The 27,004-nt window shown below is 44.1% G+C and overlaps 1 protein-coding gene across 1 annotated transcript in view; it reads left to right on the forward strand.

Moving 5' to 3' along the window:
• Positions 1-27,004, forward strand: part of ZNF385B (zinc finger protein 385B) — a 298,732-nt gene that overhangs the window by 203,289 nt on the left and 68,439 nt on the right. Inside the window, exon 4 of the mRNA XM_058189529.1 lies at positions 3,048-3,190. Coding sequence (XP_058045512.1) covers positions 3,048-3,190 — 143 coding nt within the window. The remainder of the gene's footprint in view (positions 1-3,047; positions 3,191-27,004) is intronic.

Here is a 27,004-nt window from a genome sequence, read left to right on the forward strand (position 1 = left end):
TGTGCTCTGGGTTTCATCAGCTAAGGCAGCGGTTCTCAACCTGTGGGTTGTGACCCCGTTGGGGGTCGAATGACGATTTGCCAGGGGTTGCCTAAGACCATCGGAAATATGGGAAGTATATTTGTGAGTCGAAGAATTGCGCTCCAATGGTTGACTCCACAAGCCAGCTGCAGGCTCTTCAAATCACTAGCCGAATTCGGCTTCAGGCGCGATGAATTAAAAAAGAGAGAAATCTTTGCTTTGATGTCTCCCTCTCAAGCCAGCTGCAATCACTCCCAATCGCTAGCCTAATCTGGCTTCAGGCACGATAAACTTAATAGCAGAAGAAGTCTCCGCTTTAATGCCTCCGTCCTCAAGGCAATCGCAAGCAGTTCAGATCGCTAGCCAATACGGTTTCAGGTGCGATAAATTCAAAACGAAAATAATTTTACGGTTGGGGTTGCCACATTGTGGGGAATTGTATTAAATGGGTCGCCACATCGTGGGGAATTGTATTAAAGGGGTCACAGCACTATAAAGGTTGAGAACCACTGAGCTAAGGAATGGCAGCTGGCAGGGCCCAGAAGATGAGCCTTGTTTTGCCATAGTGCCTACCCTCTGAAACAATCTCTCTGAAGATTTCCAACCATTAGCCAACCATGCTGGCTGTTCAGAAGACCTAGAAACATGGTCCTATGCTTTGCCCTGGACTTTGAGTGTGTGAAGGGACCTGTCTCTTGGCCTTGTTGGTGGTGGTTATGGTTTTGACTACTGTGTATTTTCATTTTTGTATATGCATCTTTATTTTTTTAACACTCTGTGAGCTCCAACTCAATGATACTTGAGGCTGTCATTCAGGCGGGGCCAGGTGACTCACATATGGGTCCAATGCCGATTGGGGATTCATCCAGGCCACACCATCACTGGGGCTGTTGTTGAATAGCCAAAAGACTCAAACCACGGAGGATTTGCTGAGTCTTGGCTTGTATAAGGATCTAAGCCAGCCAGCATGAATTAGGGCCGGCGTATTGGCTGTGCTATAGGCTGAAAGCATGTTGGGGGCACGGCTGAGGGGTGGAGTCACAGGTGGAGCCTGCCAGCCTGGATTAGGGGGCGGTGTATTGGCTGTGTTATAGGCTGAAAGCGTGTTAGGGGTGCGGCTGGGGGGTGGAGTCATGGGTGGAGCATGAGAGACATTAAAAGGTGGAGAGGAGCACTGCACGATAGCGCCGACTATTTTTCTTCACTGTGATTGATGGTTGGAACGTGCCGGAGCGCCGGATAAAGATTGCTACACCCAGAAATCTGGTTTGTCTTTTTTCCAAGCGCTTGTCTGGAACCTGACACACTCTTCACTACCTAAAGTTATTTGTTGAGATGGGCAGCTAAATAAATTAAATCATTAATAATTAAAATATTTAATATTCTGTAGAAATGTTATAAAATTGGGGAGAAATATGCAGTTTCTCTATCCTATTGCTCACTAGATGCCAAGGTAGTATTGCTCTTGAAAGAGTGAATGCCTCTCCCTTTCACTGGCCCTTCCTTTAATGTCATGGGTGGGTGTTTCTTAGCAAACATTTAGTTAGGGTCCATGTAAACTAGCTACTATTAATTCTTTTTTCTGTGCTGTAACGTTCGTAAATTATTAACAAACTGGACAAATTCATTTGGATAAACAGATGTGATTTCCATTTTTGAGCAATGTAATGCCCATCTGTACCTGTAGCACCTTAAACTACATATCAGTATTTTTCCCTGGGCTTTGCAAAATCCATATTATTAGTAAAATTAATCTGGTCATTGTGCATTCATCTTAGCTATGCAGGCTTGCAGAGTAAGCCTCTTTTATCTTCAGGTAGCTGTTGCTGTGACTTTTTGATTACTAATAGAAGTCTATTGACAATGTGCTAGACAGTGACTCCAGTATTAGGTATTGGGGAGGTATTTAAAATTGTTAGGATCCTTTAAAAAATAATATACCAATAATGTATAGGGACAATAATTTGTGAAATACATAATAAATTAGGCACTATACTGTATACACATATAAGGGACTGCTCTGTCTCTGTAGGCATATTAATTTATATTACAGCACACCAAAAATGAAATTAATAATTAAACTGGAGAGAGTAAAAAGAAAGGCACAGCAACATCAAATAGAGAAACAGACTCATCAGGGATAGAAAAATGTTTGGAGCAGCATCTGAAATTCCTACAATAACTGAATAATGACATTGTAGGAAACCATGAGGCTTAAGACGGAAGAGGAAAGGCCATCACTTTCTTGTGATGGCTTAAGTACACAAACATTGAAAGATTAAAAATAAAAGATGACCAAACCAGACATGTTTGACAAACTGTCATTTTAAACATTGCTGGTTTATCAGCGTGATTGTCCACAATTAAGGATTATATATTCAATAGCCATTGACCAAAATATTCATGCTTTTTTGTTTTCATCTGACAGTATGATTTGGTTTTGTGGAATATATCCATGTTAAAGTTCACAATGTTCTTTGAGAAAATAATTTTTAATCATATTAAGTCATTAACATAGATACTATATAATTTGAACAGCATGTATTACTGAAAGACATAGATATTTTCTGATGTTTGGTGAAGGTTTCTTTAAAAAAATGCAGGTAGTCCTCAACTTACAACGGTTAATTTAGTAATCGTTCAAAATTACAAAGGCACTGAAAAAAATGATTTATAATTACTTTTCACATTTATGACCGTTGCAATATCTTCATGGTCACATGATCAAAATCCAAGTGACTCATATTTATGACGGTTGCAGTAGCCTGGGGTCACATGATCCCCTTTTATAACTTTCTTACAAGCAAAGTCAATGGGAAAGCCAGATTTGCTTAACAACCGTGTCACTAACTTAATAACTGCAGTGATTCACTTTATAACAATAGTTCCAAAAGCTGTAGAATGGGGTAAAATTCCCTTAACAAATGTTTCACTTAGCAACAAAAATATGGGGCTCAATTGTGGTCATAAATCGAGGACTACCTAGTAAAGTCACGATTCTTTTTAACAATCTTCCTCTATTGCAGGCAGCACGTGCCATAGTACTTCACTCCCAGCGCTTGTCCGGACACCTACCCTTGTGATGCAGCCCTCTCTGGATGTCAAATCATTTGTGCCCTTCCCTGTGGAGAGCAGTTCCGCTGTTGGGCTCTTCCCAAATTTTAACACTGTAAGTAAACAGTTTATTTCATTCGGTTTTGCTTTATTTGCTGTGAAATAAAATACATCCTTGTGCTATTGATTGTCATCCGGTCTCACCATACATTTAGTGCTAATTGAGGATGGATTTAATCTTGGGCACTAAATCGAAATGGAATCCTTTAACCCATAGGTTGTTGGGCTTTCTGGACATTGACAGTAATAAAATACTGAACTGAGCCACACATTTTGCAAAGCTTCTAATACTTTGTGTGTGTGTCTGTGTGTGTGTGAGGGTACGTGCTCAAAACAAGCTATCTAGTTACACCGCACAGGTGGTTCGGGGTTGTTTTTTGGCACTACCAAAAGGAAAGACATTTAGTCCTCACAATTAATTACCTTCTATTATCCTCAGAGGCAGCTTCTTTTGTTTCCTTTGCTGATCCAAATTTTCTGCCTCTCCCTAGAAGTCATCCATTCAGCATACGTAGAAGTCTGAGAAACCAGTCGGTCTTTTCTTTCCTCACAGCTGAAGAAATGTTTCTATTTCCTTTTATTTTGCTTTAAAATTATGAAACTTGATGAATTAAGTAGCAGCTTGTCTTGGCTTATTGTACAAGTAACACAATGAAATCATTTGTTTTGCTGACCAGAAAGTGCACCTGGGCTGTTTGCTGTAGGCATGTCTGTAGTATCTGTGATTCGTAGTGATAAGAAATCTTGGTTCCCTGGTGCTGCATTATGGAGCAGTTATTGGTTCAAATGCTATTATGCCAGCCAATTCCATGATTTTTGCTCAGATAATCAGATGCATAAGATTTAATGTTGAATCTTGCACCATAATTACACTTTAAAATCAGCAAGCATGTAAGAGAAACATTTCTGCCTAAACGTGAATGTACATTTGTTACTGGCCTTGAATTCAAGAATTCCCCTTAAATCAATGTGATTAGAAATCCACAGTTTAAGGGTGTTTCTAATAATTGTGTTTTCTATTTTGTTAGTGCATATCTAGGAACATCACAAGATTAGGGTGTTCTTGGATATAAGCAGATTAATTACTCTTCATTTAATGACTTGTGTTCATTTAACATTCGTAAATCCTGATTCAATCTCCTACTTTTTAAAAAAAAAACACACACACACCATTTATCCTTACTTGATTTTTCTCCTCCTTGCTCAGCTTCAGTTTTGTTCTAAGTGTAGAATTTCTCTTTCTATCTTCTGCTTGTCCATGGGTCTTAAATTCCATTCTCTAATAGTATATCTTTCTTTTGACCATTGATGTGGTAATATAAATGATTATTTTATTTTGGGCTTCTTCATATTATTTATTTTGTGTGTTCTTTGTATTTTCTGATTTTCATCATAAATATTTTACTTTTCAGTGTATACTTGTGGATTTGGCACTGGTTTTTTTTTTCAATTTTGGCGAAGTGTTTTTTCAATGTTTTTGGAGTCAAACATCTGAAAAGCGGGGTACAAAATAGGTGAAGAAAAGCTGTTTACTTGTTCGTATCTGAATTGTACACACAATGTTGGTGTTGAATGACAATGACACTTTTTTTCCAGTCATTATATTAGTAAACAGAATTTCTTTACAAATGGAAAATACGGCTTGGTTATTTTATGGTATGTTCTTTTCATCAACAAAAATATATATTGGACTCTAAATGTCTTTAGTATTATGATCCATAATACATTGCTGGTGCTCTTAAATTAAATCTCAAATAGTTTTTAAATATAACAGCATGGATCAGGCAATTTTATTGTGAACTTATATGGTATGTGACTTAAATCCAATATCTTGTATGTTTGTAGAGTCAGTATTGGTATGTTCAGACAATTCAGCAGGGACACACTGTGTAAATAATCAGCTCATAGCAATAAAAAAAAAGGGGGATCCAAATCAATTTGTGAATAATGCTGTCCAGTGAGTAAACACAGTTAGTTCATACATGATACTTAGGACCTTTTCAAAGCATTAAAATTGTCATTGTAATTTGAAAGGGAAGATCGGCATTATCAGCACTGCCAGAATGTGGGAGTTTGAACCAGTGCCAGTTGTTGCCTTTGCAAAGTTGTATGTGTGTGTGTGTGTGTGTGTGTGAGTGTGTGTGTGTGTGTGTGTGTGTGTGTGTGAGAGAGAGAGAGAGAGAGAGAGAGAGAGAGAGAGAGCATAAGAGATTCCTTATTACTTATAAATAAATTCTGCTGACAGACTTTGCTTTCCAGTACAAAGCATGGCAGAGAGATGATAAGATAGCATTCCAATTTTAAAAACAGGCATAAGTAATGTCTTTAAATATTCATGTATTCATTTTAGTGCAGCCAAAACTGAGAATCTGATAAGTATATGTCCCATATTTATTTAACTAGGGGTGACAGTTCATGGAGTGTTTCATAGCCTCTCTTACCTCAAAAATATTGTTGGGTATTTGTGATGCACTATATAACGTCCCGCATTTATAGCCCCAAGCAAAGCAATAGATAGCAGAAAGTAATGATACCATCAAATGTCATATTTTTCTTCTTTGTACTACGAATCTCAGTAGTTCATACAGGCTGCCTCTGCCTTGAGATGAGCTTTGCAGTTCCCAAAATTTCTTTTCAGGTTTGAATTTTAAATCCTCCTTTTCATTCACTTGCACAGTTACTTCCTTGTTTTTGCTGCTCTAACAGTGCAATATGTTGGGCGCAATAAAGAAGGAAGCTTTTTCTCAGCCATTCCCTATTATTATGGCTATGAGCCTCGTGGCAAAGAGCCCTATCAAAAAAGGTAGTGTAGATAGATCCCCCCACCTTTTTCTTCTAATCATAGCTAAAACAGCATGGTGCATAAGTGTGTGATGAGTGAGAAGCAAGACTGGTTCAGGTACAATAGTTGTGTTGGAAAAAGTAGCATAGAAAGCATATTGAAAAAAGTAAGAAAGATACATTTTGATTTTGATGCTGTGATCAGTCTATGAAAGATCCCAAATTAGCTTGAGAGAATGAATTATTTTTCAAATCTGGTTGGAAATGATTAGGAAAAAAAAAACAGATTCTCTAATTTTATTTCTAGGCTTGATCATCTCAACGTTGTCTGACAGCACTCTCCCTAATCAAACAATTTAGATATAATGTCACACAATAGACATCCAGAATGCTCTCTCACTCTCTTTCTTTAGTAACTACTGCATATCTACTAACTGCCACGCTTTTCTTTAGACTGCCACGTTTTCTAAAACATGGTCATATGGCAAGATCTTGCCCTGGAAAAATTCTCCAAACAGCTGAACTGTGAATTGCTTTATGCTGACTCCATGAGTCCTTTTCTTTTTAGATCCTTTCTCACAGTGGCCAACTTTATCTCCATTGCTCCATGATGCAGTTTCATATTATCATCTGATTTGCTCTCCTTAGAGCTTGAATAGAAAGCAAAAGGCTATCTAGGCAGCCAATCAGGAAATTAGAAAAACAAAACTCCTACTAGTGCCGTACATCCTTGTTTTCTTACTCCATTTCTCTCTAAAACACTCTAGTTTTGCAAGAGGAAGGAGGGAGAAAAATGCAGGATAATCTGGCAATTTTTGCTAATATGAAACCACTTACTCCTATAGCTCTAGAGCAGGGGTCAGCAACCCGCGGCTCTGGAGCCGCATGTGGCTCTTTCATCCCTCTGCTGTGGCTCCCTGTTGCTGGTCGGCGCCACAATTTGGAGAGAAGCTTCCGGTTAAGGCTAGAAAGCATGGCGTCTCAGGAGGAGACTCTATGGCAAGGGGTGGGTTTTCTGGTCGGCTCCACAATTGATAGGGCTTTTGGTTAGGACAAATAGAGGAAAAAGGACACTACACTAGAAGGAGACTCTATGTCCCCCTCACCTCAGTCCGAGCGATAACTTAATTATCAAGTGTCTCTGTTATCTCTCTTGATGCCGATGAGTCAGCCAGGAACAAACAGTACTTCAGCTCTAGTTAAGCAGTTGATTTGCTTGCCACAAATCACACCCTGTGGGGTGTGGCTCCATGACTCAGCACTTCCTAGGCCCGCCCCACCCCTGGTTCTGTTGTTCCCGCCTCTCCTGCCTACGAAACCTAGGGTCCAGCCAGTCCTGATTGCCATCAGCCAGGTCTGGCGGTGTGGCCTGGGGGGGGGAAGAGTCAGGGGACGGAGGCCTCGTTATCTCCTCCACCTGGCTTGCCTCTGGCTCCTGGAGCTGAGCCAGGGAAGCCGGTGCTCCAGAGGTAAGTCCTGATGGCTCTTCCCCCTCACTTTCCGAGTCACTTTCAGGCAGGGGGCCCGGCTCGGGGGGGCTCAGACACAACACTTTATGGTGGGGGAACTGGACTTCCGGTCGGCTGCAGAATTAGACGGGGGGTTTCCAGTTAGGACCTTTTTGGCTCTTTGAGGGTTTAAGGTTGCCAACCCCTGCTCTAGAGGAAACATTTCTCATATTCATACATCATGTCATGTTTCCTTCCACTACAGTTCCCATTTCAATTCTCCCAAATTTATCTCAGTAAAGGCTTGCAGTTGTCTGTCTCTCAGGTCTCCAATCAGTGGGGTACTTATGTTTGCTTGTGTTGTCTCTTGAGTTACTGATCTGGATGCAAAGGCTATTTCAGGTCTTTCAGATGACTCATTCTCTCCTCCTCCAGCAAGGATCTGCTTTTTATTATTTTTTTATAATCAAAGGTGCTGTATGTACTGCTCATCTCATTATCTCTGGGTGATTTACAAATTACCCTAAAATCTATTAGAATCTAGACAAAGTTAGCAAGCAAAGTAAAATTTAAAAAGATGGAACATCCTTAAGCCACCAGCTATTCCTGGGGTTGCACGCTACTATTGGATGCCTACAGTAGTTGACAGAGCCAGGTTTTAATACTCTCTGTCATTAGTGTTGTCATCTGCAAGATTTCTTGCCTGTATCATCAATGTCTTCTTTCTAGTAGAGGTTGATCTAGGGTTTATTTACACACCTACGTATCTATTTATTAAACTGCCTAATAGCTAAAATTTTCTGAGCGGACTTATCAAGCGTAAAAGACTAGATCCACACAGTCAATTAAACTGATTTATTGCTAAAGCCTATGCACAGGGAATCTTCTCAACTAACAGTGGACAGCTGATTAGAGTTAGATAAGGACCAACAGCATTCAAAGCAGGTTGGACTTAGTTCACTTGTAACTGTGTAACGATTCTAAGCTGATTCCTCCCCTTTTCACTTTGCCTCCAGGTTCTGCCATTCTGTTTCCTACAGCTTTACAATAAAACACACTAAAAATATAGCATGAATCCAAAGATACAATAAATTAAAATAAAAGCATCATATAAATTAGACAGCTACAAATCAGTCTGCAGTCTTCAAAGATATATACAATAAATAAAAAGGCAGGTAATTAAAAAAAAAACACTAGTTAAAAAGCTGTGGAAAATAGAAGATCTTTACCTGGCACTGAAATAATGGTAGTGTGGGTGCCTGCCAAGTCACACTGGGGAGGGAATTACATAAATGGGTGCCATCACAGAATAAGCTCTCCCCTGATAAGGGGACCTGGAGGAGGATCTCATTAGACTCAAAGGTGCGTTTGTTTTTTTATGATTTTTCCTTGAGGAAGATTTTTTTTCCCTTAAGGAAGTCCGGGTAGGTGATGCAGTATGGAAGAAGGCACTCCTTCAAATAATCTGGCCCTAAGCCACCACTTTGAATTGGCTCTGGAAAAGAACCAGCAGCCTATGTAGATGACAAAGAACTGGCATAATACGACCATATTGGTGAAAGGTCTAGTTGCTCTATTTTAAATTAATTTTCGTTTCCAAACTGTTTTCAAAGGCAGCCTCACATTGCAGTAATCAAATCAGGAAGTTTTCAGCATGAATAATTGCTGCAAGTCTTTCTGTATCCAAGTTAAAATGTCAGTTAATTAATCAGCTGAAGCTGAAAAAGCAATTCTGGCCACAACACCACCAAAGCCAGCTAAACCTCTAGTGACAGTGATGGATCTAGAAGCTCCCCTAAACTTGGTCCTTTAGCGCAAGTCCAGACCATTCCAGGGCAGGCAGGGTATGGCCTAAATGGACAGTAGCTTTGTCTTTTAGTTGATTTATATCCCACCTTTATTATTTTTACAAATAACTCAAAGTGACAAATATATTCAACACACCTTCCTCCTCCTATTTTCCCCTGTGAGGTGAGTTGGGCTGAGAGAATAATTGGCCCAGCTGGCTTTCATGGCTAAGGCGCGACTTGAACTCACTGTCTCCTGCTTTCTAGACTGGTGCCTTAACTGCTAGACCAAACTATATTGAGTCTAGGTCGACATCCATTCCATTATTCTGTCCAAGAATAGATTCAAAACATCAGCCACCTTACTTGTGTTAGAAGAAAAAAAAAGTAAACATCATCCTTGATGGTACCTCAGTCTACATCTTTGGATGGCCACTTCCAGGAATTTAGAATATATGTTAAATAGCCTAGAGCCGTGATGGCAAACTTATGGCATGTGTGCCACAGGTGGCATTCATAGCCATATCAGTGGGCACACGAGCCCAGCTCCGTCGTGCATGCACGTGCCGGCCAATTGATAATCAGACCTTCTGGGCCCACCAGAAATAGGGAAACAGGCTGTTTCCTGCCTCCAGAGGGCCTCGGGGCAGGGGAGGCCCGTTTTTTGCTGTCCCCAGCCTCCAGCCTCCAGAGCCTCTCTAGGAGTCTGGAGAGGGCGAAAATGGCCTTCCCCACCCCTCCAGAGGTTCCACCGGAAGTTGGCAAACAGGCTGTTTTTGGCCTCCCCAGATTCCTAGAAAGACTCTGGAGCCAGGTAAGAGAGAAAAATGGGCCTATCGGGCCATCGTGTGCCAGGAACGGGGGGAGCGGGGGGGTCGCATGTGTAGGGAGCATAGAATTATGGGTGTGGGCATGTACGCCCCCCCTGCCTGCCCGCCGGCACGTGATGGCAAAAAGGTTAGCCATCACTGGCCTAGAGGATAAAATGGACCTCTGAAGGACTCCATAACCCACTTGCCATGGGGCCCAAGAGTAATCCCTTAGCAACACCTTCTGGAAAAAACCATCCAGGTAGGAGTGGAACCATCAGAATACAATGCCCACAGTTCCATATCTTGACAACCTATCCTGGAATGATTGATGGTACCAAGTTCCTGAGAGATTCAGGAAGGCTAATGCAATTGTACATTTTTTTCTTGGCCCTGGTCATCCCACAGGGCAACCAAGTTTCTATTCCATAATCAGACCTGTATATACAATAAATATATTGCATCAGTTAACAAATATATGTAGGAAACACACCACAGTAGTAATGAGGGACTTTTAACTACCCTGACATCAACTGGGAGGCAAACTCTGCATCAGGTGGGAGATCAAACTGGTTCCTGACTAACCTAGATAAGGGAGGGAACTAGAGGGACAACTATACTGGACCTAATTCTTACGAACAGAGAAGAATCAGAAGAGGGGGTTGAAGTTGCTGGAACTTTTGTGGGGAGAGTGATCATGTCATATTAGAATTCAATTTAATGCAGATACAAGCAACAGACAATAGAAAATCAGTTTTACCCAGGGAGCCTGGTATTTTTTGCTTTTGTTGCCATAAGAAAGCTTTTATAGGGTCTCCTTGCTTCACCGGGAGATTATATAAGAGATATCTAGTATCGGCAGTTGTTTTCTCTGACTCTGATTGATTCTTTATCTGTCTGCAGGGAGGAAACCAGTTAGAGACTGTACCAGTCATATTTTCGATGGGTTTCAAACAACCTGTGATAATTCAACTGTTGTTTAATAATGGCTCAGGATAGGAAAACCAAGGTTCCTTTGGGCAGAAGTAGAATTATTTGTTCCAAATTTATTTTTCAGATAGATAAATATCTCTTAAGACACTACAAGAACATTTGCCAGGGTTTGTTCTTAAGCAGGAGTTAGGCTCAACACTAATGTGTTCAGCTCCCGAGGCCCCATACAGACTCTACTGTGCCAGGAGGAAAAAGAAGATTGGAGTCACAACTTTCTTCTTTTTTCTTAGGAAGCTCCTTTGATACCCAATTTATCAGTAAGAATTTATGCTATTGCCAGAAGCCAATTTCTCAGTTGCTTAGAAGATGCTATGATTAAAGGCAAGAGCAAACAATAATGATAATTTAAGAATACCTTGCTATTTGTAGTTCATGGTTGCCAGTTCCCTTTTTATCCAGGACCTCTGGAGTTCATTTTTAATTGCAATGGTTTATACTAAGAGATGTGTGTGTATTGTATTTATTTGTCTGTTAGTTAGATTTAGAAGGTGATATACGTCATTTATTTATTTTATTTATTTATTATTTAAATTTGTATACCGCCCTTCTCCCGAAGGACTCAGGGCGGTTCACAGCCAAGTAAAAATACATAATACACTATAAATACAATTAAAATACTATTAAAAAACTTATTAAATTGGCCAGAATTAAAATTTAGAAATAAAACCCATTAAAAACCCATAAACTTAAAAAACTAACCCAGTCCAGCGCAGATGAATAAGTGAGTTTTAAGCTCACGGCGAAAGGTTCGGAGGTCCGGAAGTTGACGGAGTCCTGGGGGGAGTTCGTTCCAGAGGGCGGGAGCCCCCACAGAGAAGGCCCTTCCCCTGGGCGTCGCCAGACGACACTGTCGCGCCGACGGCACCCTGAGGAGTCCCTCTGTGAGAGCGCACGGTCGGTGAGAGGTATTCGGTAGCAGCAGGCGGTCCCGTAAGTAACCCGGCCCTATGCCATGGAGCGCTTTAAAGACGTTCACCAACACCTTGAAGCGCACCCGGAAGGCCACAGGTAGCCAGTGCAGCCTGCGCAGGATAGGTGTCAACCGGGAGCCACGAGGGCTCCTCTATCACCACAAGAGCTGCATTCTGGACTATCTGTAGCCCCCGGATGCCCCTCAAGGGGAGCCCCATGTAGAGAGCATTGCAGTAGTCCAGACGAGACGTCACAAGGGCGTGAGTGACTGTGCACAAGGCATCCCTACATGCTCTCTACATGGGGCTGCCCTTGAGGTGCACCCGGAGGCTGCAGTTAGTCCAGAATGCAGCTGCGCGAGTGGTAATGGGAGCCGCTTGAGGCTCCCACGTAACACCACTGCTCCGTAGTTTGCACTGGCTTCCTGTGGTCTTTCGGGTGCGCTTCAAGATCCTGGTTACCACCTTTAAAGCGCTCCATGGCTTAGGACCCGGGTACTTACGAGACCGCCTGCTGTTACCGTATGCCTCCCATCGACCAGACGCTCACAGAGAGGGCCTTCTCAGGGTGCCGCCCGCCAAACAATGTCGGCTGGCGGCTCCCAGGGTAGGGCCTTCTGTGGGAGCACCGACGCCTGGAACGAACTCCCCTGGCTTACGTCAAGTTCCTGATCTTCGGACCTTCCGTCGTGAGCTAAAAACATACTTATTTACTCAAGCAGGACTGGCATAAATAGTTGATTTTAAATTGGGGTTTTAGAGATTTTAAACATTTGTAAATTTTTTAAATTTTTTAAATTATCGGCCATTTATTAATAGTTTCTTTTAATTTCTTTTAATTGTATATACTCTGTATTTTATTTCGGCTGTACACCGCCCTGAGTCCTTCGGGAGAAGGGCGGTATAAAAGTCTAATAAAATAAATAAATAAATAAATCCCGGTCTAGAAAGGGGCGCAACTGGCGCACCAGGCGAACCTGGTGGAAAGCTCTCCTGGAGACGGCCGTCAAGTGGTCTTCAAAAGACAGCCGTTCATCCAGGAGAACGCCCAAATTGCGTACCCTCTCCATCGGGGCCAATGACTCGCTCCCGACAGTCAGCCGCGGACTCAGCTGACTGTACCGGGATGCCGGCATCCACAGCCACTCCGTCTTGGAGGGATTGAGCTTGAGCCTGTTTCTCCCCATCCAGACCCGTACGGCTTCCAAACACCGGGACAGCACTTCGATAGCTTCATTGGGGTGGCCCGGTGTGGAAAAGTACAGCTGGGTGTCATCAGCGTACAGCTGGTACCTCACACCAAGCCACTGATGATCTCACCCAGCGGTTTCATATAGATGTTGAACAGAAGGCGAAGAATCGACCCCGCGGCACCCCACAAGTGAGGCGCCGGGTCGACCTCTGCCCTCTGTCAACACCGTCTGCGACGGTCGGAGAGATAGGAGGAGAACCACCGATAAACGGTGCCTCCCACTCCCAATCCTCCAACCGCGCAGCAGGATACCATGGTCGATGGTATCGAAAGCCGCTGAGAGGTCTAATAGGACCAGGGCAGAGGAACAACCCCTATCCCTGGCCCTCCAGAGATCATCCACCAACGCGACCAAAGCCGCCTCAGTGCTGTAACCGGCCGAAGCCGGACTGAACGGGTCCAGATAGACAGTTTCCTCCAGGTGCAAGGGAAACTGATATGCCACCATATTTCTACAACCTTCGCCGCGGGCGAAGGTTGGAGACCGGACGATAATTACCTAAAACAGCGGGTCCAGGAAGGCTTCTTGAGGAGGGCCTCACCACCGCCTCTTTCAAGGCGGCCGGAAAGACTCTCCAACAAGGAAGCACTCAGAATCCCCTGAGCCAGCCTCGTGTCACCTCCTGAGTGGCCAGCACCAGCCAGGAGGGGCACGGGTCCAGTAAACACGTGGTGGCATTCAATCTACCCAGCAACCTGTCCATGTCCTCGGAGTCACAGGGTCAAACTCATCCCAAACAACATCACCAAGACCGCCTCAGATGCCCCGTCCGAATCGCCACAATTTTGGTCCAGGCCGTCCCTAAGCTGAACGATTTTATCGATAGATAACCGTTAAACTCCTCAGCACGTCCCTGCAGCGGGTCATCCCGCCCCTGGTGAAGGAGGGAGCGGGTCACCAAACAGGGCAGCTGGGCGGTTATCTGTCGACGAATGAGGGAGGAGGCGAGCAACGCCGCTTCCTCAGTGCCACTAGGTAGGTCCTAGTATAGGATCTAACTAGTGTCCGATCAGCCTCTGAACGGCTGGACCTCCAGGAACTCTCTAGGCGCCTTCTCCGCGTTTCATCCCCTCAGCTCCTCGGAGAACCAAGGAGCCGGTTGGGATCTGCGCCGGGTCAGAGGCCGCAGAGGCACGACACGGTCTAAAGCCCCAGCCGCAGCCCGCTCCCAGGCTGCGGCTAGTTCCTCTGCCGTGCCGTGAGCCAGACCTCAGGAATGGCCCAAGCTCCGTCCGAAACCTCTCTGGGTCCATCAGGCGCCTGGGACGGTACCAACGTAGTGGTTCCGTCTCCCTGCGGTGTTGAGTAGCGGTCAGAAAGTCCAGGCGAAGGAGAGAGTGATCTGACCATGACAAAGGTTCTGTGACTATATCTCTCAAGTCCAGATCCTTCAACCACTGACCAGAGATGAAAATCAGGTCCAGTGTGCCTCCCCCGATGTGAGTAGGGCCATCCACTACTTGAGTCAGGTCCAAGGCCGTCATGGAGGCCATGAACTCCCGAGCTACTGTCGATGACGGGCCGGCAGATGGCAAGTTAAAGTCCCCCATGACTAAAAGTCTGGGGGTCTCCACTGCCACCCCGGCAAGCACCTCCAGAAGCTCGGGCAGGGCGGCTGTCACGCAGCAAGGAGCCAGGTACGCGACCAGCAAGCCCATCTGACATCTATGACCCCACCTCACAAAGAGGGATTCACACCCGGCAATCTGAGGTACAGTGGTCTCCTTCGGCTCTAGACTCTCTTTAATAATAACCGCCACCCCACCACCCCTACCCTGGGCCCTCGGCTGATGGAATGCACGGAAACCCGGTGGGCACATCTCGACCAGGGGCACGCCCCCTTCAGTGCCCAACCAGGTCTCCGTAACGCCTATAATATCCGCGGCACCCCCCTGAATCAGATCATGTATTAGGGGGGCCTTATTGGCCATGGACCGTGCGTTGCATAACATCAGACGAAGGCCCAGGCTCTGAGGGTCTTGACCATCCGAGGAACGGGAGAAGTCAGGGGGATCGGGGCACGCGATCGCCTGTATACATCGAACGCGTGACCCCCTAAACCGATGCGATCCCCCCCTTCCGCCATATCTGCCCCTCCCACTTACCGTGCAGATGGACTCACCCTCACACAAAGGAACACACTCACACGTGAACACACGTCATATTACTTCCTCCAATCTTTGCCCATAGCAGCTGATCTTTTATTAAGTTCTGATGCATCTAGCATGAGACACTAATTATATACACACGTTTCCTAATGCTATTATAAGCCAGTGGTCAGAAGAGATGGGAGGTGGAGTTTGAAGGAGCTTTTGTTTTTTCAGAAGATACTGCAAAATTGCAAATGAAGTCATAGATGCTTGATTCAGCTTCTGCTTTTTAAATTCTCTTTAACAAAGCTGCAAAACTACTGTTCTCTTATTTGACAGTAAGCCTTATTGAATTTAAGTGTACTAACATACAAATAGCACGTAAGCAACTGCACTTTGCAAATACCAGTTTATCCAAGAATTGTTCTAAAAAAAAGCCCCTCAATGGAGAGGTTTGTATATGCCAAAAAAAAAATTGGTTTTAACAGATTGCTACCTTATTCATGTGGAATCTTAGTTGTTTAATAAGGAGACTAAAATGTATTGGCAATCAGCTTACCTGGAAGTAAACTGCCCACTTCTCAGTAAATATATAGGCAAGAGCCTTCTCAATCAATGTCTTACTTACTTTTGAATAGTTATCAAAAGGAAAGGTTTACCTGGTTAACACCCTTCCTTAAATTGGAATTTGTAAAAAAATCATTTTTACAATTTTTATCTTGCCTTTTTTCATATATAGTTCAAGATGACTAACATACCAATATTCCTTCCTCTGCCAATAACACCCCTGTGAAGTTAGTTGGGCCCCAAAAAAGTGATTGGCCCAAAGATACCTAATTGGTATTTCATGCCTAAGGAACTCATAGTCTCTTAGCCAATACCGTTATCACTATGCCAAACTGGTTCTTTTAATCCTATCAAATTTTATTTATTTTTGTCTTATCAAAATTGGAACCTAGCTCTTGAAACTTTTCTCTTCAATTGTAGGGCCAGCAGTCAGGAAAGGGTTATCTCTTGTCTGATGTCTGAGGACTGAGTCTGCAAGCTGTTAAGCTTCTCCTCTTCCTCTTGCTTCCCAGCTTTCAGACTCAATCTGATCTGGACAAGACATTTTTTGCTGAGCTGCTGGCAAAAACTAGGTTTTTCTACCTTTTTTGCTCTCGTTCAGATTGTTTTGCTCCCATTAAAAATTTGGTTGAGCTTCCAGGGTGAAGGGCCCCACTTAGGCCCCTTTAAGGGCATTTATTGCAAAGGGCTCCCTGTCATCGGTTGAGCCTCTGCTCCAGCGTGAAAGGCTCATGCCTGACCCTGCTGAAGCCGCTTTAGCTGAATTGCAGGTTTTTCCAGGAACTGGATTTAAATCTTGCAAACTCCAGCGCGACCGGCTTTAGCCGAAAACCACCAAAGGCCACCCTTCAGTGGCTGCTCTTCTGGCTGGCAGAGCTTAGAGCATCCCTGGACTTTGCCCACATGCCTTCTTAACTACGCTGGGGATTTCAGAGGCTTCCGACACCATTCGCACACATGGCCGCCAGATTTGCTGGAGGGGGTCGCGGAGGCTTCCTGACCCTGGAGAAGGAACGAGCTCCACGGAAATCTCCCTTTTAGGTTTTTGGCAGCGAGCACAGCAGCGCGGAGGTTCGGATCGCCCTACCTTTGGTAAGACCTCTCCGGTTCAGGGCTTATCTTGGAGGAGCCTGGGGATCCAGCTTTCTTCCTTTTATGAGTGGGCAGAGAAGTGGTCCGTCAGAGCTGCAGCCGCCATTACAGGTTGCCACGTGCTGCCTTAGAGGCTTTGCCTCGGCAGTTTCAAAATGGCTGCTGCTTCTTCTAATCGCCCCAGTAAACAGGGCTTTGTACCCAGAGAGAACCCAGGACCATCCCAGGCCAGCAAACGTTCCATGTCTTCCCACACTTCCTTGCCCAGGGCAACTAAAGGTTCGGGAACCACTGAAAAGGAGGCTCTCAAGTGCCACAAGGCTCTGGAAAAGGTTATTGAATGGGCCATTCGTAAATCCACCATGCAGGGGTCCTCCTCCTAGACTGTGGTTTCTGCCACCCCTGCCACCCGGCTCCACAGCCTTCGGGTCCTAGTCCACAGGAGGCTCCGCAGACTAACCCAGGGCAAGATACTTCCTTGGCCCTGTCCCCTGATGAAGGGTTGTGACTCCGGCTCCTGAGCCTGTCCTCATGGAGGAGGATGACTCTGAGAGTGAGGGGGAGGAGGCCTTGTCGGCCTCTCCAGGTCCCTCGTTTATGGCAATGCCTCAGCTCAGTGCCAGCTGAAGGCAAGGAAGAAGGCGTGTCGGAGTCCCCACCGACAGAGGGTGAGGAGGATCAATCTTGGATTGATCCCAGGCAGCGTCGGAAGGAGAAGTGTGCGCAGCAAAGGAAGAGGTATGGCAGGCCCAGAGAGTGCTGAGTCACTGAGCCACACCCCACAGGGGACAAAAGCAGGTGGAGTTGCTCTGTAGCCCCCGTGACGGACAAAAACTACAAAGCATGAACTTCTGATCAGTTATTTTTGACTTAAGGCCTGGACTGTGTGAAGGAATTATTCTGTGAACTCTTGGCTGCCCCGGCAACAGCCTACAGACAAGTGGACTCCTGTCTCTGACAGCGATAAGGAACTTGGCAGGCATTTGAACTGTAGCTGCCAAGTCTTTTATCCACAAAGGAAATTCAGGTCGGTTGTAGAATAAATGACTGTTAGACGCTCGCTCCTGCGTTCTTCTATGTGAGGTGGGGAGGGGGACAGAACATGAAGCTTCATCATCAGTCTCCAAGCCTGGGGAGGTTAATGCACATCTTTTTGGTCCTATTTTGCCTCCTGATCCACAAGCAGAGCAGATAGCTTCCCCACCAGACCCTGTTGAACCTCAAATTGCTACACCAGCTACAGGGACTGAGGCTCAGGTTCCCCCTGACCTCGCCATTATCATTCAAGAGGCGATCCAGAAAGATCTGGCTGCTGAACTCGAGCGCAGAAGCAGCTCCTGGGTTTCTGAGTGTGTGGAATCCCACGACTATAGGTTTCAATTATCAGTAGACAGGCTCCTTCTCAGACTCATGATTACTCTGTGGCTTCGCCGAGTCAGGTATCATTAGCAGGTGATGACATCCGGGACCAAGACTTGTTGGATGATGAGGACCTGTCCCCGGATCAGCCATTGTTTGTGGGGCTATTCAAACTCCAACTTTTCTGATCACTGTTACCCAAGGCGAAGATTACCACCAAGCTGGGCTCTCCACGCATCCTTGCTGAACTGGCTTGATCATCTGCTCAGATATCCATTCCTTTGTTTGAGGAACCTACAGCGGAATCCGAGGAGGTACCTGCCCCCAGACTATTTAGGGATGTAATGCAGTGCCAATGGTCAACCTCTGCGTTGGCCCTTATGCAAATATCCTAGATAGGCACATTTACAATTTGGCCCCTGAACTTGCAGACCTTCTGCAGGTGCCACTGGTGGATTCACCTATAGTGGCCCTTTCGGCTCCATAGATCCTGACAGGCCCGCTGGAGGAAAGCCTCCATCCCAAGGATAAGAGGTCAGAACACTCCCTCGTCAAAGCCCACCAGGCGGCTGCCTGGTCTATCAAGGCCTCTATGGCATCTTCTTTTTTCAATTGTGCCTCCCTCCTTTGGCTTAAACAGCTCCAAGAGAGGCTTCCTGCTTCTGACACTCGGTTGCAACAGGACATTAACAAAATCACTGTGGCCCTGGAATTTTCTGCTGACTCCACCTTAAACGTGTCCCGGTTTTCTGCCAAGTCCATCGAGGCCATTGTGGCTTCACGCCGCCTACTTTGGCTCCACCAGTGGCAGGTGGATGCCAAGAATAAATGGCATTTAGCCTCCTCTCCTTATTCAGGGGAAAAACTGTTTGGAGCCCCCCTGGAACCTCTTTTAATAGAGACCAGGGACAAGCGTAAGGTTCTGCCAAACTTGTCTTTCAGGGCCGAGTCTTGCCTCTCTCCCTCCTTTCGGCCCTTTCGGAGTTCAGAAACAGGGCTCTCAGGGAACCGTCCTCAACATGTCTTCTCTCCCAGACAGGCAGACAACAAGGTAGATGGGCAACGAGGCGCTTCCAAGTGCCCCTTTCGAGGCAGTAGGGGACGCCTCTTCCACCAATACCGCTGACAGATCATCCGTTCCTCCCATAGGGGGCCACCTGGCCAGCCAGTGGGAGGCAACCAGCACGGATGCGTGGATCAGGGAGACGGTCTGGTCAGGCCTCTCCCTAGAGTTTCTCTCCACCCACCCCCGACTCTATTTCTCCATTGCCCCTTATCGCGGGATCAGTCAAAGCAGCTCCTGATGGACTCAGCAATAAAACATCTTCTAGAAATTCGGGCAATTCAGCCGGTTCCACATGAGCAGCATGGACAGGGCTTTAACTCTCACCTGTTCGTCATCCAGTGGTCCCACAGGTTGACCTATTTGCCACCCAGACCATCCAACTCGATTCTTCTGCAGATTTCCGACTCTAGGAACGGAGGGCATCTATGCACTGCGCAATCCTTGGCCTCTGGGCCTTCTGTATGCCTTCCCCCCCCCCCGTTCCCCTATTAGCCAGGGTAGTCCGGAAATTGCTGGAAGAACAGGCAAAGCTGATTTTGATAGCTGCTCACTGGCCGCGCCGCCCCTAGTTCGCGGACCTGCAGGCCTTATCGGTCAGACCCCCCGGCAACTACATCCACATCAGGATGCTCACACAAGGGTCTCTGACACACCCGTCTGCAGAATGGCTTCAGTTAACCGCTTGGCAGTTGAGCAGCAACTGCTGAAGGGGCTCAACGTGTCGCCTCGAGTAATCCCCACCCTCCAAGCGGCTCAGCGCCCTTCTACCACCCGGATTTACAACTCGACTTGGTCAGCGTTTATGAGTTATGAGGGCCTGATCACCACAGAGGCTTCAGCGACACGGATTTTGGATTTCTTACAAGATGGACTGGAGGCCGGGCTGTCGCCAAACACACTTCTCAGACAGGTATCCGCCCTTTCATCCATCTGGTCATGTACTCCCAGGGGTCCCCTTTCTGAGCCCTCTGATTCGACAATTCCTTAGGGGTGCCACTAACCTCTGACACCGCCCCCCCGATCCCTCACTACATCACTAACCCTCATGGGATCTTCCCAAGGTGCTATCGGCCCTTACCTGGGATCCCTTTGAGCTGTTGAGGGAGGTTAAGTCTTAAGTTTCTCTCCTATAAGGTCACCTTCCTGGTACCCATAACATCGGCTCGCCGGATTTCAGAGATGGCTGCCCTTTCCACCAGGCAGGACCTCTGCATATTCCACCAAGACAGGGTTGTCCTGAGGCTAGACCCTACGTTCCTCCCTAAGGTCAACTCTATGTTCCACAGGGCTCAGGAATTGGTCTTTCCCAATTTCTGCCCAAATCCTTCCCACACTCTGGAACATTCATGGCACACCCTCCGAATTTACCTTAAACGAACTTCCTCCCTCAGGAGGATGGAGGCGCTCTTCGTATCCTTTCAACCTGCTACTCTTGGCCTCAAGGTTACTTCAGCCACTTGGGCCGCTGGCTGTGGGCCACGATTGCCAAAGCCTATATGGCCCAGGCCTTACCGGTTCCACACCATATTGCTGCCCTTTCCACCCATAGCGCCGCTACTTCCGCGGCTTGGGCAACTCAGGCGTCCTTAGAAGAGGTGTGCAGGGCAGCCACTTGGTCCTCACCGTCGCCTTTCATCCACCACTATAAATTGGACAGTTATGCTTTGGTGGAGGCGGCATTCGGCCCTAGAGTTCTCCAACAGGTTCTTGCAGGGACATCCTCACAGGACCAGGGTTCTCCCTCCCTATAGAGCTTCTGCTTTGGCATGTCCCTTTCCTGACTGCTGGCCCTACAATCGAAGAGAAAGGGAATTGGCTTACCTGAACTCCTTTTCTGTCGATTGGAGGACCAGCAGTCAGCCCCACCCTTTCTGAACCGGTCCTGTCCTCTGGAATTTTTTTGACCCTTGCTCCTGGGTGGGAGGGGGCACTAACCATATCATTTCAGCTCAGCATATCAGTCTGCCGCATCTCCTTCATCTGAAAGCTGGGAAGCAAAAGGAAGAGGAGGAGCTTAACAGCTTGCAGACTCAGTCCTCAGACATAAGACAAGAAATAACCCTTTCCTGACTGCTGGCCCTCCAATCGACAGAACAGGAGTTCAGGTAAGCCAACTCCCTTTCTCAAAATTAGTCTTGACTTTATATGAAAACTATCCCCTAGAGATTTTGTGACAAAATTCTGTATATGCGTGGAAAGGAAAGGGAGGGAAGATCAATCAAATTTGGTATGTTTTATTATCCAAGACACGTTAAAATCATTATGTCCCTTCTTTCCGATGTTGAAATTTTATCAGGGATGGATATTCAGCTTGATCCTTCAGAACTTTGACCGTGTCCACTTATACAATGGGACTTCCTTTTCCATTCCCAAGACATCTTTTGAAGTCCCTTGACCTTAGGAGCAGAATTGAAGGACCTTTAAGGGATACACTGGGGGGAAAAAGAATCTTTCCACCAAGCAAATGTGTCTGCCAATAGACATGTTTGCTTACAACTCTAAAGCTTTTGGACCATTGCATTGTTGATACTGTCTCTCCTAAGAGAAACCTGTGACACTTCCAGATTAGAGTTTAATATGACAAAGTAATTCACATGCAGAAATACAAAAGAGCTTTATTCTGAAAGGAGAAAAAAAATATTTTCTTGGAAATCTCAGAAATCACATTGGACTTACATAGATTACTCTTGGGGATCTATTTATTTATGTAGCTTTTCTGTTAGATATTTCACTGTAACATAATTTCATGGGCATCAGCTGCCAGAAACTGTTTGTCAATACTGCAGTGCAGAGGTTATATTCCTTAGTAACTGAATTTGCAGAGGAAATTCAAAGGGAGGAACAATATTACTAAGGAGGAGAAATCATATAGCTAGATTTTTTTTTTTGGTATGACATTTTTAACAGTCTTTATCAATAACCACCACCAATTTAAATTGTACATTAAGCAGTCATCTTCCCACTTCCTCTGAGTATTATACAGTTATATGCCAAAATATTTCTTCCTTTAATCTCTACTGTTTTTTGTTTAAATCACTGGTTCTCCTCCAAAATGGTCTTTTGCCATATATTTTTTTTCAGGAATATGTTGTTTAATTGATTTTGCTGATTAAACACTAGGAATTTGTTTTAAGAGCTGGATATGATGTTTCAGGACACTATGCGTTATAGGCAGATATTTATATTTTAGAGTCTTAGTGTATTTATATCTAGGTCTGTGGGTGTATGTGAGTGGGAATATTTAGCTCTTTTATTTTGGAAGCACAAGAAAATGAACACTATAAAGAAATAGTCATTGAAAGGTTTCTTGATTCCTGGTCTGCAGTGCTTCCTTTTAACATAGAAAAAAAATAATCTGAAGTTTAATAGCTGGGCAATTTGAATGTTCTAGTCCAATGACGGCTAACCTTTTTAGGACTGAGTGCCCAAAGTGCAAGCCTCCAAAATGCAATGTGTGCACGGTCCCCATGCATGCGCCCTTTGCACATGCACACGTAGCCCCACATCCACCCGCCCCTGCACATACCCCCTGCAAGTGTGAACACACACACCCCGCATGTGCCCTGTGCATGTGCAGCAGAGTCCCAAAGACCACCTGGCTGGGGGAGGTGCACAGCAGAGCTGAACTGGGGGCACGGCTTGTGTGCCCACATTGAGGGCACTGCGTGTCACCTCTGGCATGCGTGTCATAGGTTCGCCATCACGGTTCTAGTCTGAATAGCTTTGTAAGAGGAACTAAACTAGGAAATCAGAACCAGTCTCTCCTAGGGAGCGTATGGAATATTTCGAGCATCACGCTAAGGCAGAATGCAATTTTGTTTAGTTTTGCCTTTGTATGCTATAAAACACTAACTGATGTGACTGTAAATAAATAATTTCAGATAATTTTGCTTTATTCATTAAACCAAAGTTAAACAACATGTGCCTCAGCCGGAGCAAGAAGAAAGCTAAGGTCAAGGGGTGGTAGAGTGGAGGGTGATAGGGATTGTGGAGTGCAGGGTAGCTAAAATGGCTAGGGCTTCATTCCGCAGTGCTGGCCGTGCTCTTCATGAAGGGCTGGGAAGGTGGAGGAAGAAGATGGCAAAAGTCAGCTGAGAATGGAAGAGCATAGAGAGGCTTGCATGCCCTCCTATCCCTGACAGCAGTCATCCTCAGCTCAGCTGCACTAGCACTGGACCATAGCAGCCACTTATCCACCTGCCACCTTGCTTGTGAGCTACCTGGAACTTGAGACTTCCTGCCAGTTTTCCAAGTGACTTGACTTGTTGGAAACCACCGAGAAGTTCTGAGGAGGTCCTTGTTTCATGACCCACAATTCTTGCTTAACAATAACAACAGAGACTGCTGGGATTGTTGTCACTAAGTAATGCACTCACTTGAGATCACATTTTATGACTATATCACTTAGGGATGGAAAATCTGAAAACCCATTGTTAACCGAGGACTACCTGTAATATTAAAAAACTAAATAAAATTCGTAAGAGTCTGTTTCCAATTTTAGATAACAAATTTTAGACAGGGATTAGAGGTGAAGGAGGGGGAGCAGAAAGGGAAGGGAAAGGGAAGAAAAGTAAGGTGTGAGGAACCAGTGCAGTAAAAGAGCTAAACATGCTCCTTGGCAAAGCAGCTGCCTAAAGTCACATGGCAAATATTCAGAGCCATCTTTGGACAATAATATTTTGTACAATCACAATAGTGCCCCGAAAGTTTAGGCATACTTAACTTTTTAATCTCTGACCTTGTCTCTGTTTTTTTTATTATTATTATTTGCCAATAATCAAGCACTTTTCACTCTCCTGAAATTGATGAGCATTTTGCCGCTTTGAAATTATGCCTAGATTTGACTCTAAAAAATAATAAATAGCAAAGGAAAAATATTAATGCTACAGGTATATTGTAAATTCCTATGCACTTACTAAGAGAAAATTACTTGAGTTGAGTTATAATATAAGAAATATATTTATCCCACAAAAAGATGTGGGATAAAAATTCCTGCTAACCATAAAAAGATACAATATAGAGAAAGATCTATACAATGTTTTTCACGAAAGCTAGTACAAAATAGATATTTGGGCACTATTTCAAATAATGTCATTTATTTTTTATTAAGCTGCATTTACTAGTTCTTTTGAGGGAATACTAGCAGCAACTGTAAGAAAATAGTTCGCAACAGAAAGAAAAAGATATAAAAAATAAAAGCAAAAATAAGTTCAGATTCAAACAACATTAACTGTATAAGAATTATGTAGTCTTATATGCCCTTATCTTTATTTAAACAAAGGATTAATTCAATTGCAATTCCAAATAAGGGTAACATTTCAAATAACAGTCTAATTATTTGTCATATAGTGATAGTAACATGAATTAATTTTACTGCAGATTCTATTAAGGGCATCCTACTCTCAGTTAGCAGTGACGCAAATTCTACATCAAATAATATCTGGCTAGCATTTATCTTTCTGCAGTTGTAAACTCAGAATAATATAACCTGCTGAGATTTACATATGAACGGTGGCAGTCACCTTTTTTCATTTTTAACATATGGTTTAAAAGAATTGTGTTAAAGAAAGGATGCATGGTAATTAGCATTTATTCATAGAAGGCTATTGGATTGCTCTAAATTAAGTAAAATATTTATAAAAGGTGTGTCTAAGAAGAGATATAGTGAACAGAGCATTTACAAAAAGTTCTGTATTAAGAAACATGCTGACCTTGAATGCTTTCCATTTTAGTAGAACAACAAAGTGGATCTGTTTAGTACAAAGTGGATCCCAAGCTAATAGTGATTCTCAAGTCTCTCAGACAAATATTTCATACATCTATTACTGGGTTTCTTCCTTAAAACTCTGATATTGATATTGAAATTAGGACACCGCCTGCACTGCATGTATCATTTTCCACATATAACACATTGCTGGACTCCCGCCACTCTTTTAAAAAAACAAAAACAAAGTAGGAATTGATTTTTCTGAAGTGTGATTTCATGCTGTCCCACCAGTATCTGCATGTGCGCATATACACATACGCACAGAGATACAGACTGTCTGTGCGAATGTGTATACAGACTGCAATACCTAGTATGAAGGAAAAGGCATTTTACACACTGTCATCCAACATTAGAAATTCAGTATGCATTCTGCAACTTTGAGGATCAGGGGAAGTATCACAATACAGAGTGTATATACAGTATACCGATATATTAAAAAAGTATGCTTAGTCTTATATTGACCCCATCCAATAACTGTTGGAGAATGAGTTTTACATTTGCTTAACAGCATTACCATTTCATTTCCTTTGTCACTAGCTGAACTGGTTTCTCTCTTTCAGACAAGAATCTAAAAATTACACACAGCAGGACAAAAGACATTTTTGTCTTTCACTTGAATTTCTTCTCTGCAAAGCTATAGTTAGAAAACATAATGACTTGTTCACTTCATATGCCTTACATTAGAAGCATTTCTCTTAGCTAAACCACTTTTGATACTCCTTAATATTTTTGGTTTGCTTATGAGAGGTAGAGATAAGCTTTATTCTTATCCAACTAAATGGATTACCTTTATTTGTTTATGGTTGGAATTTTGGAATGAAGGCATACAAAAGAGGCAAGAAATACATATTGTACATCTCTAGGTTCTTAAGTTCATAGTAATACGTAGTGCAACCGCACAAAGCATCTGCACAGGATGTTGAAATGTGGTATTTCACACATAAGAGTTCACTTTCACTTTTTTTTTGTTTTTGTTTACATTTATACCCCGCCCTTCTCCGAAGACTCAGGGCGGCTTACAGTGTATAAGGCAATAGTCTCATTCTATTTGTATATTTTTTACAAATTCAACTTATTGCCCCCCCAACAATCTGGGTCCTCATTTTACCTACCTTATAAAGGATGGAAGGCTGAGTCAACCTTGGGCCGGGCTTGAACCTGCAGTAATTGCAGGCTACTGTGTTCTAATAACAGACTTCTTAACAGCCTGAGCTATCCCGGCCCATTATTAACACATTAATGGCATTAAAATTATAACATCACAACAAAGAGACACAGTACTATATCATTAATAACCATTAATGCCAAGTTTGAGTAATTGATGCTGTATGCATAGAACAAAACTGATACGTGGGTTCTACATACATGTGGGCAAATATTGTAAAGAATCCCTCCATCAAAAGAGTAAATGTGGGCTGTGTATTTGGAATTTTGCCTGTCAATACCCAAGCACTTGTAACGGTTATCAATATTTATACCAAAAGGGTCCTGAAAAAAAGTATATCATGCTTACAAAAATAATCTATTCAATACTTGCCATTATCAACCACCATAATTAAAATGTTTTTTCCCTTTTATGTGACAATATTGTATTGATTCAGGGTCTAGGTAATACAAGCAGAAGAATGTTCTTAAATATAGTGGAAGGACTGGACAACAGCAGAACCTGCCATGATCATTAGATCCTTATCTGAATTAAGTGTCAGTATCCAGTAATAGAATCAGTTGTTATTCTCAAATTGTTACATAATCCTTGTAGCAAATGGGCACCCCTGTGTTCATTAGATGAATCTGGCAAGTCCTTCTTCTCACACAGGCAAACACCTCTAAGGCAGGAGCAAAAGGACAAATAGATTCCCTCCCCAAACATATCTGATTAATATGAAGAACAGGGAAACAACCCAACGTTCCTCCCCTTTTCTTGAAGAAAGTAAATGCTAAAAGTC

The sequence above is a fragment of the Ahaetulla prasina genome, chromosome 1, assembly GCF_028640845.1.
Source record: "Ahaetulla prasina isolate Xishuangbanna chromosome 1, ASM2864084v1, whole genome shotgun sequence".
NCBI lineage: Eukaryota > Metazoa > Chordata > Lepidosauria > Squamata > Colubridae > Ahaetulla > Ahaetulla prasina.